Genomic DNA, 15556 nt, shown 5'->3' with positions numbered 1-15556 from the left:
GTTATTCCTGTGTGTGTTATTCCTGTGTGTGTGAGTTATTCCTGTGTGTGTTATTCCTGAGTGAGTTATTCCTGTGTGAGTTATTCCTGTGTGTGTTATTCCTGTGTGAGTTATTCCTGTGTGAGTTATTCCCGTGTGAGTTATTCCTGTGTGTGTGTGTTATTCCTGTGTGTGTTATTCCTGTGTGTGTTATTCCTGTGTGAGTTATTCCTGAGTGAGTTATTCCTGAGTGAGTTATTCCTGTGTGAGTTATTCCTGTGTGAGTTATTCCTGTGTGAGTTATTTCTGTGTGAGTTATTCCTGTGTGTGTGTGTTATTCCTGTGTGTGTGAGTTATTCCTGTGTGTGTGTTATTCCTGTGTGTGTTATTCCTGTGTGTGTTATTCCTGTGTGAGTTATTCCTGTGCGAGTTATTCCTGTGTGTGTTATTCCTGAGTGTGTGTGTGTTATTCCTGTGTGTGTGAGTTATTCCTGTGTGTGTGAGTTATTCCTGTGTGTGTGAGTTATTCCTGTGTGTGTTATTCCTGTGTGTGTTATTCCTGTGTGTGTTATTCCTGTGTGAGTTATTCCTGTGTGTGTGTTATTCCCGTGTGAGTTATTCCCGGGTGTGTTATTCCCGTGTGAGTTATTCCCGGGTGTGTTATTCCTGTGTGAGTTATTCCTGTGTGTGAGTTATTCCTGTGTGTGTGTGTTATTCCTGTGTGTGTGTGTTATTCCTGTGTGAGTTATTCCTGTGTGTGTTATTCCTGTGTGTGTGTGTTATTCCTGTGTGTGTGTTTTATTCCTGTGTGTGTGTGTTATTCCTGTGTGAGTTATTCCTGTGTGTGTGTTATTCCTTTGTGAGTTATTCCTGTGCGAGTTATTCCTGTGCGAGTTATTCCTGTGTGTGTTATTCCTGAGTGAGTTATTCCTGTGTGTGTTATTCCTGTGTGTGTGTGTTATTCCTGTGTGTGTGAGTTATTCCTGTGTGTGTGAGTTATTCCTGTGTGTGTGAGTTGTTCCTGTGTGTGTGAGTTATTCCTGTGTGTGTGAGTTATTCCTGTGTGAGTTATTCCTGTGTGAGTTATTCCTGTGTGAGTTATTCCTGTGTGAGTTATTCCTGTGTGTGTGTTATTCCCGTGTGAGTTATTCCCGTGTGAGTTATTCCCGTGTGTGTTATTCCCGTGTGAGTTATTCCTGTGTGTGTGTGTTATTCCTGTGTGTGTGTGTTATTCCTGAGTGTGTTATTCCTGAGTGTGTTATTCCTGAGTGTGTTATTCCTGAGTGTGTTATTCCTGTGTGAGTTATTCCTGTGTGTGTGTTATTCCTGTGTGAGTTATTCCTGTGTGTGTGTTATTCCTGTGTGAGTTATTCCTGTGTGTGTGTTATTCCTGTGTGAGTTATTCCTGTGTGAGTTATTCCTGTGTGAGTTATTCCTGTGTGAGTTATTCCTGTGTGTGTTATTCCTGTGTGTGTTATTCCTGTGTGTGTCATTCCTGTGTGTGTCTGTGTGTTATTCCTGTGTGTGTGTGTGTGTGTGTGTGTTATTCCTGTGTGTGTGTGTGTGTGAGTTATTCCTCTGTGAGTTATTCCTGAGTGAGTTATTCCTGTGTGTGTGTGTGTGTGTGTTATTCCTGTGTGTGTGTGTGTGTGTGTGTGTGTGTGTGTGTGTGTGTGTGTGTTTAATTTCAAGCCTGATGTTTTTGCATTAATCAAATGGGGGCTAGTCGATGCATATGAGACGGGTTTTAAAGAATAAACACTCATTTAAATGTCTGTACTGACTACACTCACTACGTGCCATCCATGACTGACTACCGTGTGAATCAGCCTTTACACTCACTATGTACCATCCATGACTGACTACCATGTGAATCAGCCTTTACACTCACTATGTACCATCCATAACTGACTACCATGTGAATCAGCCTTTACACTCACTATGTGCCATCCATGACTACCATGTGAATCAGCCTTTACACTCACTATGTACCATCCATGACTGACTACCATGTGAATCAGCCTTTACACTCACTACGTGCCATCCATAACTACCATGTGAATCAGCCTTTACACTCACTATGTACCATCCATAACTGACTACCATGTGAATCAGCCTTTACACTCACTACGTGCCATCCATAACTACCATGTGAATCAGCCTTTACACTCACTATGTACCATCCATAACTGACTACCATGTGAATCAGCCTTTACACTCACTATGTGCCATCCATGACTGACTACCGTGTGAATCAGCCTTTACACTCACTATGTGCCATCCATGACTGACTACCGTGTGAATCAGCCTTCACACTCACTACGTGCCATCCATGACTGACTACCGTGTGAATCAGCCTTTACACTCACTATGTACCATCCATAACTACCATGTGAATCAGCCTTTACACTCACTATGTGCCATCCATGACTGACTACCATGTGAATCAGCCTTTACACTCACTACGTGCCATCCATAACTGACTACCATGTGAATCAGCCTTTACACTCACTACGTGCCATCCATAACTGACTACCATGTGAATCAGCCTTTACACTCACTATGTGCCATCCATAACTGACTACCATGTGAATCAGCCTTTACACTCACTACGTGCCATCCATGACTACCATGTGAATCAGCCTTTACACTCACTATGTGCCATCCATGACTGACTACTGTGTGAATCAGCCTTTACACTCACTATGTGCCATCCATGACTGACTACCATGTGAATCAGCCGTGAATCAGCCGACTGAGGGCCCTGAGCACTTTACATTCTACTACTGGGTTTCTCTCATGAAACTGTCTGTCGTTCTCATACTGTACACAAGTCACAGCGAGTATCTCTGAAGTCTATAGAAAGATGGCAGTCAGTCAGAATTGGTATGGTGTGTTGTATTTACTGTGCAGCTGTCAGCTAGCCAAGTGATGGTTGCAGCTGCTGTGGCGAACATATGATACTCCTGCAAGTTCCCTGACCACTCCTTAGACAGTATTTATGATATGATATGGATGCTATTGAATCTGCAACAAGTGCTACATATTTTGAATATATGTATCACATACATTTCATGAGCAAAAAAATAATATACAATTTAACTATATATCACAACAATTAGTTGATGTGAAGCACTTCAATCCAATGCTATACTTTCAAAATGTAAGGACCATATCTGGTAAGGACATTGATCTGATTAATATATATATATATATATATATATATATAGGCCTCTACAATTGAACTAATGAAAGTAAAATGACAGGTTAACAATCCAATGGTGATACACCATTTCAAATGGTCATAGAGGTTAGTCCAATCAAAACGTCTCTTTCTCTCTACGTCCCGCCCATAGTGATGGTTGCTTAGCGCGGGCTTCCGGTGATTGATCCAACCGAATACCGTGTTTCTCCGAGGCTACTGGTCAGGTTTGTTAACACTTATAACTTTTTTTTTTTTTACTTTTCGTTAATTGTGTAGCGTAATAATTACTTAAACGTGTTGCTACTTTAGAAACAGTAACATTACTGTGTGGACTTCATGTCTTGCGGCCCCGTCTCGGTAAATTTATTACGAGTCGGTTTTCACTCGGGAGAGAGAGAGACACTTCTTCATTTGTTGTGAAAATTGTAGCTCTGTTTACTTTCGGTATTTTTTGGGGGGGGAAAGTACTGGCCTTAAACTATTCAGTAAGTTATAAAACGGTTTATTTGTGTGCTCATCCACTTTGGTTAAAGTGTTTGTAGCTAGCTAGCTAACTAACTAGCTTTGACAAACTTTCCTCTGCGTCAATACAAGTTTGTTTTGCCAGGCCACAACGACACTGACTGACTACATTGATGTATCTAGATACCATATCTGTCCCTCTGATATCCACCTAATATTCATCTAATATCCCTCTAATATCCCTGTAATATCCATCTAGTTGGAACAATGTGGCAGTCTCTTGTTTTAGGTTTTGGTTACCTTGTTGCTTTGAGTTTGGCCTGGAGTCAACTGACTGGGTACTTTGGCATTGCCTTCATGTGAACATCACAAGGAGGAATCTACATGGCAGTTTTCACTACAACACACTTTCCACTATGAACTGAATTATTGCTCGTCTAACTGACATGTTTATCATGAATTGTGCTGAATGTTTTTTTCTCCACTCAGTTGATGGTCTGCAGTAGAACCTGAGGTAGCTGGGTCCTAACCGTAGCCCAGCATCATGACAGAGAGTTTCAGCAACATCGAGGATGAGGCGTTCCCCAGTTTCCTGTCTACCTCTGTGGGCAGCAGCCGTGCCACCCTGGGGAACGCCACCCTGGGCAACGTCACCCTGGCCTCCACCCTGGGGCTGCCCGTAGCTGCCTCCACCGTGGCTAAAATTAGAGCTGGGTCTGACAACAGGTGGGTCAGCAGCACCACTTACCCCACCACCCGTCACGCCAACAACAACGTTACTGGAACACAAGGCCCTGCAGAACTATATGGGTTTTGGTTCTGGCTCGGTATCTTCTAATGTAGCGTTAGCGTTATGTAGCTCTGATCAGTGTTCATAACTATCTGACTACTAAAAAAATGAATCTCACTCCTTTTCCTCTCCAGAGTAAATGCCGTCCAGGCGTCGTATCTGGAGGACGGTCGGTTCTCTCTGGTTGACTCTCAGTCCAACAACAAGGAACAGGGGAAATTTGCCCTCAGCTTCAAAGATGAGCTGTGAGTATCAAGAGTTTTTTGTTTTAGCAGCAGTGAAAGTCATGTCCTGCAGGGCTCTATGCTGACTTGTTTTCCGAGGAGCACATGAGCTCCGAAGTTGAAAAATGTAGGAGCAGATAATGATATTCAGGAGCACCGTGGAAAATATAATGCAGTGTTAAGGAGCCCCGTGGGGGGAAATGCAGGGTTAAGGAGCCCCGTGGTGGGAAATGCAGGGTTAAGGAGCCCCGTGGGGGGAAATACAGGGTTAAGGAGCCCCGTGGGGGGAAATACAGGGTTAAGGAGCCCCGTGGGGGGAATGCAGGGTTAAGGAGCCCCGTGGGGGAAATGCAGGGTTAAGGAGCCCCGTGGGGGGAAATGCAGGGTTAAGGAGCCCCGTGGGGGGAAATGCAGGGTTAAGGAGCCCCGTGGGGGGAAATGCAGGGTTAAGGAGCCCCGTGGGGGGAAATGCAGGGTTAAGGAGCCCCGTGGGGGGAAATGCAGGGTTAAGGAGCCCCGTGGGGGGAAATACAGGGTTAAGGAGCCCCGTGGGGGGAAATGCAGGGTTAAGGAGCCCCGTGGGGGGAAATGCAGGGTTAAGGAGCCCCGTGGGGGGAAATGCAGGGTTAAGGAGCCCCGTGGGGGGAAATGCAGGGTTAAGGAGCCCCGTGGGGGGAAATGCAGGGTTAAGGAGCCTGTACCGCCATTCCCCGGTGCTTTAGCATGCGGTTAGGGATGTGAATATCCCCCATGTTTGCTTCAGTGAACGATGTTGCTCACATGGATCCCCTCTGTCTCTCTCTCTCCATCCTCTCAGAGATGATGCAGATGACTTCATAGCAGCCCACCGGTTCTCAGACATGCTGGTGAAGGTGAATCTGGACGAGACAGAGCCCAGGACTAGAGCTTCCTCCCTCGGCCCCAACACACAGCCTGGACCTCTCCCTGGAAGACACTCTGAACATGGAGATGGTAAACACTGTACCAGTTACCTTGGTTTGTGGTTCTGTGTGGCTCTATAGAGCATGGTGGGTCCAACACCAGGGTCCTGGGGTCCAGTGTGGCTCTGTAGAGCATGGTGCGTCCAACACCAGGGTCCTGGGGTCCAGTGTGGTTCTGTAGAGCATGGTGCGTCCAACACCAGGGTCCTGGGGTCCAGTGTGGCTCTGTAGAGCATGGTGCGTCCAACACCAGGGTCGTGGGGTCCAGTGTGGTTCTGTAGAGCATGGTGGGTCCAACACCAGAGTCCAGTGTGGCTCTGTAGAGCATGGTGCGTCCAACACCAGGGTCCTGGGGTCCAGTGTGGTTCTGTAGAGCATGGTGCGTCCAACACCAGGGTCCTGGGGTCCAGTGTGGCTCTGTAGAGCATGGTGCGTCCAACACCAGGGTCCTGGGGTCCAGTGTGGTTCTGTAGAGCATGGTGGGTCCAACACCAGGGTCCTGGGGTCCAGTGTGGCTCTGTAGAGCGTGGTGGGTCCAACACCAGGGTCCTGGGGTCCAGTGTGGCTCTGTAGAGCATGGTGGGTCCAACACCAGGGTCCTGGGGTCCAGTGTGGCTCTGTAGAGCATGGTGGGTCCAACACCAGGGTCCTGGGGTCCATTCCACCCATCAGTCAAATGGTTTCCATGCGTCACTAAGAGGCTTTGGATAAAAGCGTCTGCTAAATGGCATTTATTAGTAGTAGTATAATTTGTATTATTATTATTAGTAGTATTTATTATTATTAGTATTATTATTAGTATTATTATTATTAGTAGGATTATGAGTAGTAATATTGGTAGTAGTAGTAGTATTATTGGTATTATTATTGTTATTAGTAGTAGGATTATGAGTAGTAATATTGGTAGTAGTAATATTATTAGTAGTATTATTGGTATTAGTATTATTATTAGTATTTAGTATTATTGTTTATTATTATTATTGGGTTGAGAGGTAAACCTGATGTACCACGTGGTCTTGATTAACTCTGTCCTTCACTAGTTGATAGATCAGGCTGGTCTCTGTCCTTCACTAGTTGATAGATCAGTGATGTCCATCAGGCTGGTCTCCAGTCCTTCACTAGTTGATAGATCAGTAATGTCCATCAGGCTGGTCTCTGTCCTTCACTAGTTGATAGATCAGGCTGGTCTCCAGTCCTTCACTAGTTGATAGATCAGTGATGTCCATCAGGCTGGTCTCTGTCCTTCACTAGTTGATAGATCAGTGATGTCCATCAGGCTGGTCTCCAGTCCTTCACTAGTTGATAGATCAGTGATGTCCATCAGGCTGGTCTCTGTCCTTCACTAGTTGATAGATCAGTGATGTCCATCAGGCTGGTCTCCAGTCCTTCACTAGTTGATAGATCAGTAATGTCCATCAGGCTGGTCTCTGTCCTTCACTAGTTGATAGATCAGGCTGGTCTCCAGTCCTTCACTAGTTGATAGATCAGTGATGTCCATCAGGCTGGTCTCTGTCCTTCACTAGTTGATAGATCAGTGATGTCCATCAGGCTGGTCTCCAGTCCTTCACTAGTTGATAGATCAGTGATGTCCATCAGGCTGGTCTCTGTCCTTCACTAGTTGATAGATCAGTGATGTCCATCAGGCTGGTCTCCAGTCCTTCACTAGTTGATAGATCAGTGATGTCCATCAGGCTGGTCTCTGTCCTTCACTAGTTGATAGATCAGGCTGGTCTCCAGTCCTTCACTAGTTGATAGATCAGTGATGTCCATCAGGCTGGTCTCCAGTCCTTCACTAGTTGATAGATCAGTGATGTCCATCAGGCTGGTCTCCAGTCCTTCACTAGTTGATAGATCAGTGATGTCCATCAGGCTGGTCTCTGTCCTTCACTAGTTGATAGATCAGGCTGGTCTCTGTCCTTCACTAGTTGATAGATCAGTGATGTCCATCAGGCTGGTCTCTGTCCTTCACTAGTTGATAGATCAGTGATGTCCATCAGGCTGGTCTCCAGTCCTTCACTAGTTGATAGATCAGTGATGTCCATCAGGCTGGTCTCTGTCCTTCACTAGTTGATAGATCAGGCTGGTCTCCAGTCCTTCACTAGTTGATAGATCAGTGATGTCCATCAGGCTGGTCTCCAGTCCTTCACTAGTTGATAGATCAGTGATGTCCATCAGGCTGGTCTCCAGTCCTTCACTAGTTGATAGATCAGTGATGTCCATAAGGCTGGTGTGCTGTGTTAGCTAACAAACCAACTAACTGAATTTCTCGTCTCCCTGTCAGATCTCTCTACGGGGCGGCTGGCCTTCACCAACCTGGTTAATAGGGACTTTATGGATCTAAAGGTATCACACACTCTCAATGTTGTCTCATTAGCTTTTAGAGTGATCTCCTTTCCCCGTCCAGACCTTTAGGGTCCAGTATGGGTGGTAGCCTCCCCCTGTCCTTTAGGGTCCAGTATGGGTGGTAGCCTCCCCCTGTCCTTTAGGGTCCAGTATGGGTGGTGGCCTCCCCCTGTCCTTTAGGGTCCAGTATGGGTGGTAGTATCCCCCCTGTCCTTTAGGGTCCAGTATGGGTGGTAGCCTCCCCCCTGTCCTTTAGGGTCCAGTATGGGTGGTAGCCTCCCCCTGTCCTTTAGGGTCCAGTATGGGTGGTAGCCTCCCCCCTGTCCTTTAGGGTCCAGTATGGGTGGTAGCCTCCCCCTGTCCTTTAGGGTCCAGTATGGGTGGTAGCCTCCCCCCTGTCCTTTAGGGTCCAGTATGGGTGGTAGCCTCCCCCCTGTCCTTTAGGGTCCAGTATGGGTGGTAGCCCCCCCTGTCCTTTAGGGTCCAGTATGGGTGGTAGCCCCCCCTGTCCTTTAGGGTCCAGTATGGGTGGTAGCCTCCCCCTGTCCTTTAGGGTCCAGTATGGGTGGTAGCCTCCCCCCTGTCCTTTAGGGTCCAGTATGGGTGGTGGCCTCCCCCTGTCCTTTAGGGTCCAGTATGGGTGGTAGCCTCCCCCCTGTCCTTTAGGGTCCAGTATGGGTGGTAGCCTCCCCCTGTCCTTTAGGGTCCAGTATGGGTGGTAGCCTCCCCCCTGTCCTTTAGGGTCCAGTATGGGTGGTAGCCTCCCCCCTGTCCTTTAGGGTCCAGTATGGGTGGTAGCCTCCCCCTGTTCTTTAGGGTCCAGTATGGGTGGTAGCCTCCCCCTGTCCTTTAGGGTCCAGTATGGGTGGTAGCCTCCCCCTGTCCTTTAGGGTCCAGTATGGGTGGTAGCCTCCCCCTGTCCTTTAGGGTCCAGTATGGGTGGTAGCCTCCCCCCTGTCCTTTAGGGTCCAGTATGGGTGGTAGCCTCCCCCCTGTCCTTTAGGGTCCAGTATGGGTGGTAGCCTCCCCCTGTCCTTTAGGGTCCAGTATGGGTGGTAGCCTCCCCCTGTCCTTTAGGGTCCAGTATGGGTGGTAGCCTCCCCCTGTCCTTTAGGGTCCAGTATGGGTGGTAGCCTCCCCCTGTCCAGGCCTTTAGGGTCCAGTATGGGTGGTTGCCTCCCCCTGTCCTTTAGGGTCCAGTATGGGTGGTAGCCTCCCCCTGTCCTTTAGGGTCCAGTATGGGTGGTAGCCTCCCCCTGTCCTTTAGGGTCCAGTATGGGTGGTAGCCTCCCCCCTGTCCTTTAGGGTCCAGTATGGGTGGTGGCCTCCCCCCTGTCCTTTAGGGTCCAGTATGGGTGGTAGCCTCCACCTGTCCTTTAGGGTCCAGTATGGGTGGTAGCCTCCCCCCTGTCCTTTAGGGTCCAGTATGGGTGGTAGCCTCCCCCCTGTCCTTTAGGGTCCAGTATGGGTGGTAGCCTCCCCCTGTCCTTTAGGGTCCAGTATGGGTGGTAGCCTCCCCCTGTCCAGGCCTTTAGGGTCCAGTATGGGTGGTTGCCTCCCCCTGTCCTTTAGGGTCCAGTATGGGTGGTTGCCTCCCCCTGTCCTTTAGGGTCCAGTATGGGTGGTAGCCTCCCCCCTGTCCTTTAGGGTCCAGTATGGGTGGTAGCCTCCCCCTGTCCTTTAGGGTCCAGTATGGGTGGTAGCTTCCCCCTGTCCTTTAGGGTCCAGTATGGGTGGTAGCTTCCCCCTGTCCTTTAGGGTCCAGTATGGGTGGTAGCTTCCCCCTGTCCTTTAGGGTCCAGTATGGGTGGTAGCCTCCCCCTGTCCTTTAGGGTCCAGTATGGGTGGTAGCCTCCCCCTGTCCTTTAGGGTCCAGTATGGGTGGTAGCCTCCCCCCTGTCCTTTAGGGTCCAGTATGGGTGGTGGCCTCCCCCCTGTCCTTTAGGGTCCAGTATGGGTGGTAGCCTCCCCCTGTCCTTTAGGGTCCAGTATGGGTGGTAGCCTCCCCCTGGCCTTTAGGGTCCAGTATGGGTGGTAGCCTCCCCCCTGTCCTTTAGGGTCCAGTATGGGTGGTAGCCTCCCCCTGTCCTTTAGGGTCCAGTATGGGTGGTAGCTTCCCCCTGTCCTTTAGGGTCCAGTATGGGTGGTAGCCTCCCCCTGTCCTTTAGGGTCCAGTATGGGTGGTAGCCTCCCCCTGTCCTTTAGGGTCCAGTATGGGTGGTAGCCTCCCCCTGTCCTTTAGGGTCCAGTATGGGTGGTAGCCTCCCCCTGTCCTTTAGGGTCCAGTATGGGTGGTAGCCTCCCCCCTGTCCTTTAGGGTCCAGTATGGGTGGTGGCCTCCCCCCTGTCCTTTAGGGTCCAGTATGGGTGGTAGCCTCCACCTGTCCTTTAGGGTCCAGTATGGGTGGTAGCCTCCCCCCTGTCCTTTAGGGTCCAGTATGGGTGGTAGCCTCCCCCCTGTCCTTTAGGGTCCAGTATGGGTGGTAGCCTCCCCCTGTCCTTTAGGGTCCAGTATGGGTGGTAGCCTCCCCCTGTCCAGGCCTTTAGGGTCCAGTATGGGTGGTTGCCTCCCCCTGTCCTTTAGGGTCCAGTATGGGTGGTTGCCTCCCCCTGTCCTTTAGGGTCCAGTATGGGTGGTAGCCTCCCCCCTGTCCTTTAGGGTCCAGTATGGGTGGTAGCCTCCCCCTGTCCTTTAGGGTCCAGTATGGGTGGTAGCTTCCCCCTGTCCTTTAGGGTCCAGTATGGGTGGTAGCTTCCCCCTGTCCTTTAGGGTCCAGTATGGGTGGTAGCCTCCCCCTGTCCTTTAGGGTCCAGTATGGGTGGTAGCCTCCCCCTGTCCTTTAGGGTCCAGTATGGGTGGTAGCCTCCCCCTGTCCTTTAGGGTCCAGTATGGGTGGTAGCCTCCCCCCTGTCCTTTAGGGTCCAGTATGGGTGGTGGCCTCCCCCCTGTCCTTTAGGGTCCAGTATGGGTGGTAGCCTCCACCTGTCCTTTAGGGTCCAGTATGGGTGGTAGCCTCCCCCCTGTCCTTTAGGGTCCAGTATGGGTGGTAGCCTCCCCCCTGTCCTTTAGGGTCCAGTATGGGTGGTAGCCTCCCCCCTGTCCTTTAGGGTCCAGTATGGGTGGTAGCCTCCCCCTGTCCTTTAGGGTCCAGTGTGGGTGGTTGCCTCCCCCTGTCCTTTAGGGTCCAGTATGGGTGGTAGCCTCCCCCCTGTCCTTTAGGGTCCAGTATGGGTGGTAGCCTCCCCCCTGTCCTTTAGGGTCCAGTATGGGTGGTAGCCTCCCCCTGTCCTTTAGGGTCCAGTATGGGTGGTAGCCTCCCCCCTGTCCTTTAGGGTCCAGTATGGGTGGTAGCCTCCCCCTGTCCTTTAGGGTCCAGTATGGGTGGTAGCCTCCCCCCTGTCCTTTAGGGTCCAGTATGGGTGGTAGCCTCCCCCCTGTCCTTTAGGGTCCAGTATGGGTGGTAGCCTCCCCCTGTCCTTTAGGGTCCAGTATGGGTGGTAGCCTCCCCCTGTCCAGACCTTTAGGGTCCAGTATGGGTGGTAGCCTCCCCCTGTCCTTTAGGGTCCAGTATGGGTGGTAGCCTCCCCCTGGCCTTTAGGGTCCAGTATGGGTGGTAGCCTCCCCCTGTCCTTTAGGGTCCAGTATGGGTGGTAGCCTCCCCCCTGTCCTTTAGGGTCCAGTATGGGTGGTAGCCTCCCCCTGGCCTTTAGGGTCCAGTATGGGTGGTAGCCTCCCCCCTGTCCTTTAGGGTCCAGTATGGGTGGTAGCCTCCCCCTGTCCTTTAGGGTCCAGTATGGGTGGTAGCCTCCCCCCTGTCCTTTAGGGTCCAGTATGGGTGGTAGCCTCCCCCTGTCCTTTAGGGTCCAGTATGGGTGGTAGCCTCCCCCTGTCCTTTAGGGTCCAGTATGGGTGGTAGCCTCCCCCCTGTCCTTTAGGGTCCAGTATGGGTGGTAGCCCCCCCCTGTCCTTTAGGGTCCAGTATGGGTGGTAGCCTCCCCCTGTCCTTTAGGGTCCAGTATGGGTGGTAGCCTCCCCCTGTCCTTTAGGTTCCAGTATGGGTGGTGGCCTCCCCCTGTCCTTTAGGGTCCAGTATGGGTGGTGGCCTCCCCCTGTCCTTTAGGGTCCAGTATGGGTGGTAGCCTCCCCCCTGTCCTTTAGGGTCCAGTATGGGTGGTAGCCTCCCCCCTGTCCTTTAGGGTCCAGTATGGGTGGTAGCCTCCCCCTGTCCTTTAGGGTCCAGTATGGGTGGTAGCCTCCCCCTGTCCTTTAGGGTCCAGTATGGGTGGTAGCCTCCCCCCTGTCCTTTAGGGTCCAGTATGGGTGGTAGCCTCCCCCCTGTCCTTTAGGGTCCAGTATGGGTGGTGGCCTCCCCCCTGTCCTTTAGGGTCCAGTATGGGTGGTAGCCTCCCCCTGTCCTTTAGGGTCCAGTGTGGGTGGTAGCCTCCCCCTGTCCTTTAGGGTCCAGTGTGGGTGGTAGCCCCCCCTGTCCTTTAGGGTCCAGTATGGGTGGTAGCCTCCCCCTGTCCTTTAGGGTCCAGTATGGGTGGTTGCCTCCCCCTGTCCTTTAGGGTCCAGTATGGGTGGTTGCCTCCCCCCTGTCCTTTAGGGTCCAGTATGGGTGGTTGCCTCCCCCTGTCCTTTAGGGTCCAGTATGGGTGGTAGCCCCCCCCCTGTCCTTTAGGGTCCAGTATGGGTGGTAGCCTCCCCCTGTCCTTTAGGGTCCAGTATGGGTGGTAGCCTCCCCCCTGTCCTTTAGGGTCCAGTATGGGTGGTAGCCTCCCCCCTGTCCTTTAGGGTCCAGTATGGGTGGTAGCCTCCCCCTGTCCTTTAGGGTCCAGTATGGGTGGTAGCCTCCCCCCTGTCCTTTAGGGTCCAGTATGGGTGGTAGCCTCCCCCTGTCCTTTAGGGTCCAGTATGGGTGGTAGCCTCCCCCCTGTCCTTTAGGGTCCAGTATGGGTGGTAGCCTCCCCCTGTCCTTTAGGGTCCAGTATGGGTGGTAGCCTCCCCCCTGTCCTTTAGGGTCCAGTATGGGTGGTAGCCTCCCCCCTGTCCTTTAGGGTCCAGTATGGGTGGTAGCATCCCCCCTGTCCTTTAGGGTCCAGTATGGGTGGTAGCCTCCCCCTGTCTTTTAGGGTCCAGTATGGGTGGTAGCCTCCCCCCTGTCCTTTAGGGTCCAGTATGGGTGGTAGCCTCCCCCCTGTCCTTTAGGGTCCAGTATGGGTGGTAGCCTCCCCCTGTCCTTTAGGGTCCAGTATGGGTGGTAGCCTCCCCCAGTCCTTTAGGGTCCAGTATGGGTGGTAGCCTCCCCCTGTCCTTTAGGGTCCAGTATGGGTGGTAGCCTCCCCCTGTCCTTTAGGGTCCAGTATGGGTGGTAGCCTCCCCCTGTCCTTTAGGGTCCAGTATGGGTGGTGGCCTCCCCCTGTCCTTTAGGGTCCAGTATGGGTGGTAGCCTCCCCCTGTCCTTTAGGGTCCAGTATGGGTGGTGGCCTCCCCCTGTCCTTTAGGGTCCAGTATGGGTGGTAGCCTCCCCCTGTCCAGACCTTTAGGGTCCAGTATGGGTGGTAGCCTCCCCCTGTCCTTTAGGGTCCAGTATGGGTGGTAGCCTCCCCCCTGTCCTTTAGGGTCCAGTATGGGTGGTAGCCTCCCCCCTGTCCTTTAGGGTCCAGTATGGGTGGTAGCCTCCCCCCTGTCCTTTAGGGTCCAGTATGGGTGGTAGCCTCCCCCTGTCCTTTAGGGTCCAGTATGGGTGGTAGCCTCCCCCTGTCCAGACCTTTAGGGTCCAGTATGGGTGGTAGCCTCCCCCTGTCCTTTAGGGTCCAGTATGGGTGGTAGCCTCCCCCTTGTCCTTTAGGGTCCAGTATGGGTGGTAGCCTCCCCCCTGTCCTTTAGGGTCCAGTATGGGTGGTAGCCTCCCCCCTGTCCTTTACGGTCCAGTATGGGTGGTAGCCTCCCCCCTGTCCTTTAGGGTCCAGTATGGGTGGTAGCCTCCCCCTGTCCTTTAGGGTCCAGTATGGGTGGTAGCCTCCCCCTGTCCTTTAGGGTCCAGTATGGGTGGTAGCCTCCCCCTGTCCTTTAGGGTCCAGTATGGGTGGTTGCCTCCCCCTGTCCTTTAGGGTCCAGTATGGGTGGTAGCCTCCCCCTGTCCTTTAGGGTCCAGTATGGGTGGTGGCCTCCCCCTGGCCTTTAGGGTCCAGTATGGGTGGTAGCCTCCCCCTGTCCTTTAGGGTCCAGTATGGGTGGTAGCCTCCCCCTGGCCTTTAGGGTCCAGTATGGGTGGTAGCCTCCCCCTGTCCTTTAGGGTCCAGTATGGGTGGTAGCCTCCCCCTGTCCTTTAGGGTCCAGTATGGGTGGTAGCCTCCCCCTGTCCTTTAGGGTCCAGTATGGGTGGTAGCCTCCCCCCTGTCCTTTAGGGTCCAGTATGGGTGGTAGCCTCCCCCTGTCCTTTAGGGTCCAGTATGGGTGGTAGCCTCCCCCTGTCCTTTAGGGTCCAGTATGGGTGGTAGCCTCCCCCCTGTCCTTTAGGGTCCAGTATGGGTGGTAGCCTCCCCCTGTCCTTTAGGGTCCAGAATGGGTGGTTTCCTTCCCCTGTCCTTTAGGGTCCAGTATGGGTGGTTTCCTCCCCCTGTCCTTTAGGGTCCAGTATGGGTGGTAGCCTCCCCCTGTCCTTTAGGGTCCAGTATGGGTGGTAGCCTCCCCCTGTCCTTTAGGGTCCAGTATGGGTGGTAGCCTCCCCCTGTCCTTTAGGGTCCAGTATGGGTGGTAGCCTCCCCCCTGTCCTTTAGGGTCCAGTATGGGTGGTAGCCTCCCCCTGGCCTTTAGGGTCCAGTATGGGTGGTAGCCTCCCCCTGGCCTTTAGGGTCCAGTATGGGTGGTAGCCTCCCCCCTGTCCTTTAGGGTCCAGTATGGGTGGTAGCCTCCCCCCTGTCCTTTAGGGTCCAGTATGGGTGGTAGCCTCCCCCCTGTCCTTTAGGGTCCAGTATGGGTGGTAGCCTCCCTCTGTCCTTTAGGGTCCAGTATGGGTGGTAGCTCCCCCTGTCCTTTAGGGTCCAGTATGGGTGGTAGCCTCCCCCCTGTCCTTTAGGGTCCAGTATGGGTGGTAGCCTCCCCCTGTCCTTTAGGGTCCAGTATGGGTGGTAGCCTCCCCCAGTCCTTTAGGGTCCAGTATGGGTGGTAGCCTATACCTGTCCAGACCTTTAGGGTCCAGTATGGGTGGTAGCCTCCCCCCTGTCCTTTAGGGTCCAGTATGGGTGGTAGCCTCCCCCTGGCCTTTAGGGTCCAGTATGGGTGGTAGCCTCCCCCAGTCCTTTAGGGTCCAGTATGGGTGGTAGCCTCCCCCTGTCCTTTAGGGTCCAGTATGGGTGGTAGCCTCCCCCCTGTCCTTTAGGGTCCAGTATGGGTGGTAGCCTCCCCCTGTCCTTTAGGGTCCAGTATGGGTGGTAGCCTCCCCCTGTCCTTTAGGGTCCAGTATGGGTGGTAGCCTCCCCCTGTCCTTTAGGGTCCAGTATGGGTGGTAGCCTCCCCCTGTCCTTTAGGGTCCAGTATGGGTGGTAGCCTCCCCCCTGTCCTTTAGGGTCCAGTATGGGTGGTAGCCTCCCCCCTGTCCTTTAGGGT

The 15556-nt window shown here is 52.6% G+C and overlaps 1 protein-coding gene across 9 annotated transcripts in view; it reads left to right on the top strand.

Moving 5' to 3' along the window:
• The first annotated feature begins 3326 nt into the window (after positions 1 to 3326).
• The window catches only part of LOC115189006 (centrosomal protein of 192 kDa), a 70926-nt gene continuing 58696 nt past the window's right edge, over positions 3327 to 15556 (top strand). For 7 of the 9 annotated variants that reach the window (XM_029747823.1, XM_029747826.1, XM_029747824.1 and 4 more), the window contains exons 1-5: positions 3327 to 3408; positions 4136 to 4372; positions 4571 to 4681; positions 5478 to 5632; positions 7883 to 7944. In XM_029747823.1, coding sequence (XP_029603683.1) covers positions 4191 to 4372; positions 4571 to 4681; positions 5478 to 5632; positions 7883 to 7944 — 510 coding nt within the window. In that variant the 5' untranslated portion in view covers positions 3327 to 3408; positions 4136 to 4190. The other 2 variants (XM_029747822.1, XM_029747821.1) reach the window with 2 other exon arrangements.

Source organism: Salmo trutta, unplaced genomic scaffold (genome assembly GCF_901001165.1).
Source record: "Salmo trutta unplaced genomic scaffold, fSalTru1.1, whole genome shotgun sequence".
Classification (NCBI taxonomy): domain Eukaryota; kingdom Metazoa; phylum Chordata; class Actinopteri; order Salmoniformes; family Salmonidae; genus Salmo; species Salmo trutta.
The sequence above is the reverse complement of the archived record's forward strand: the minus strand, read 5'-3'. Positions and strand labels throughout refer to the sequence as shown.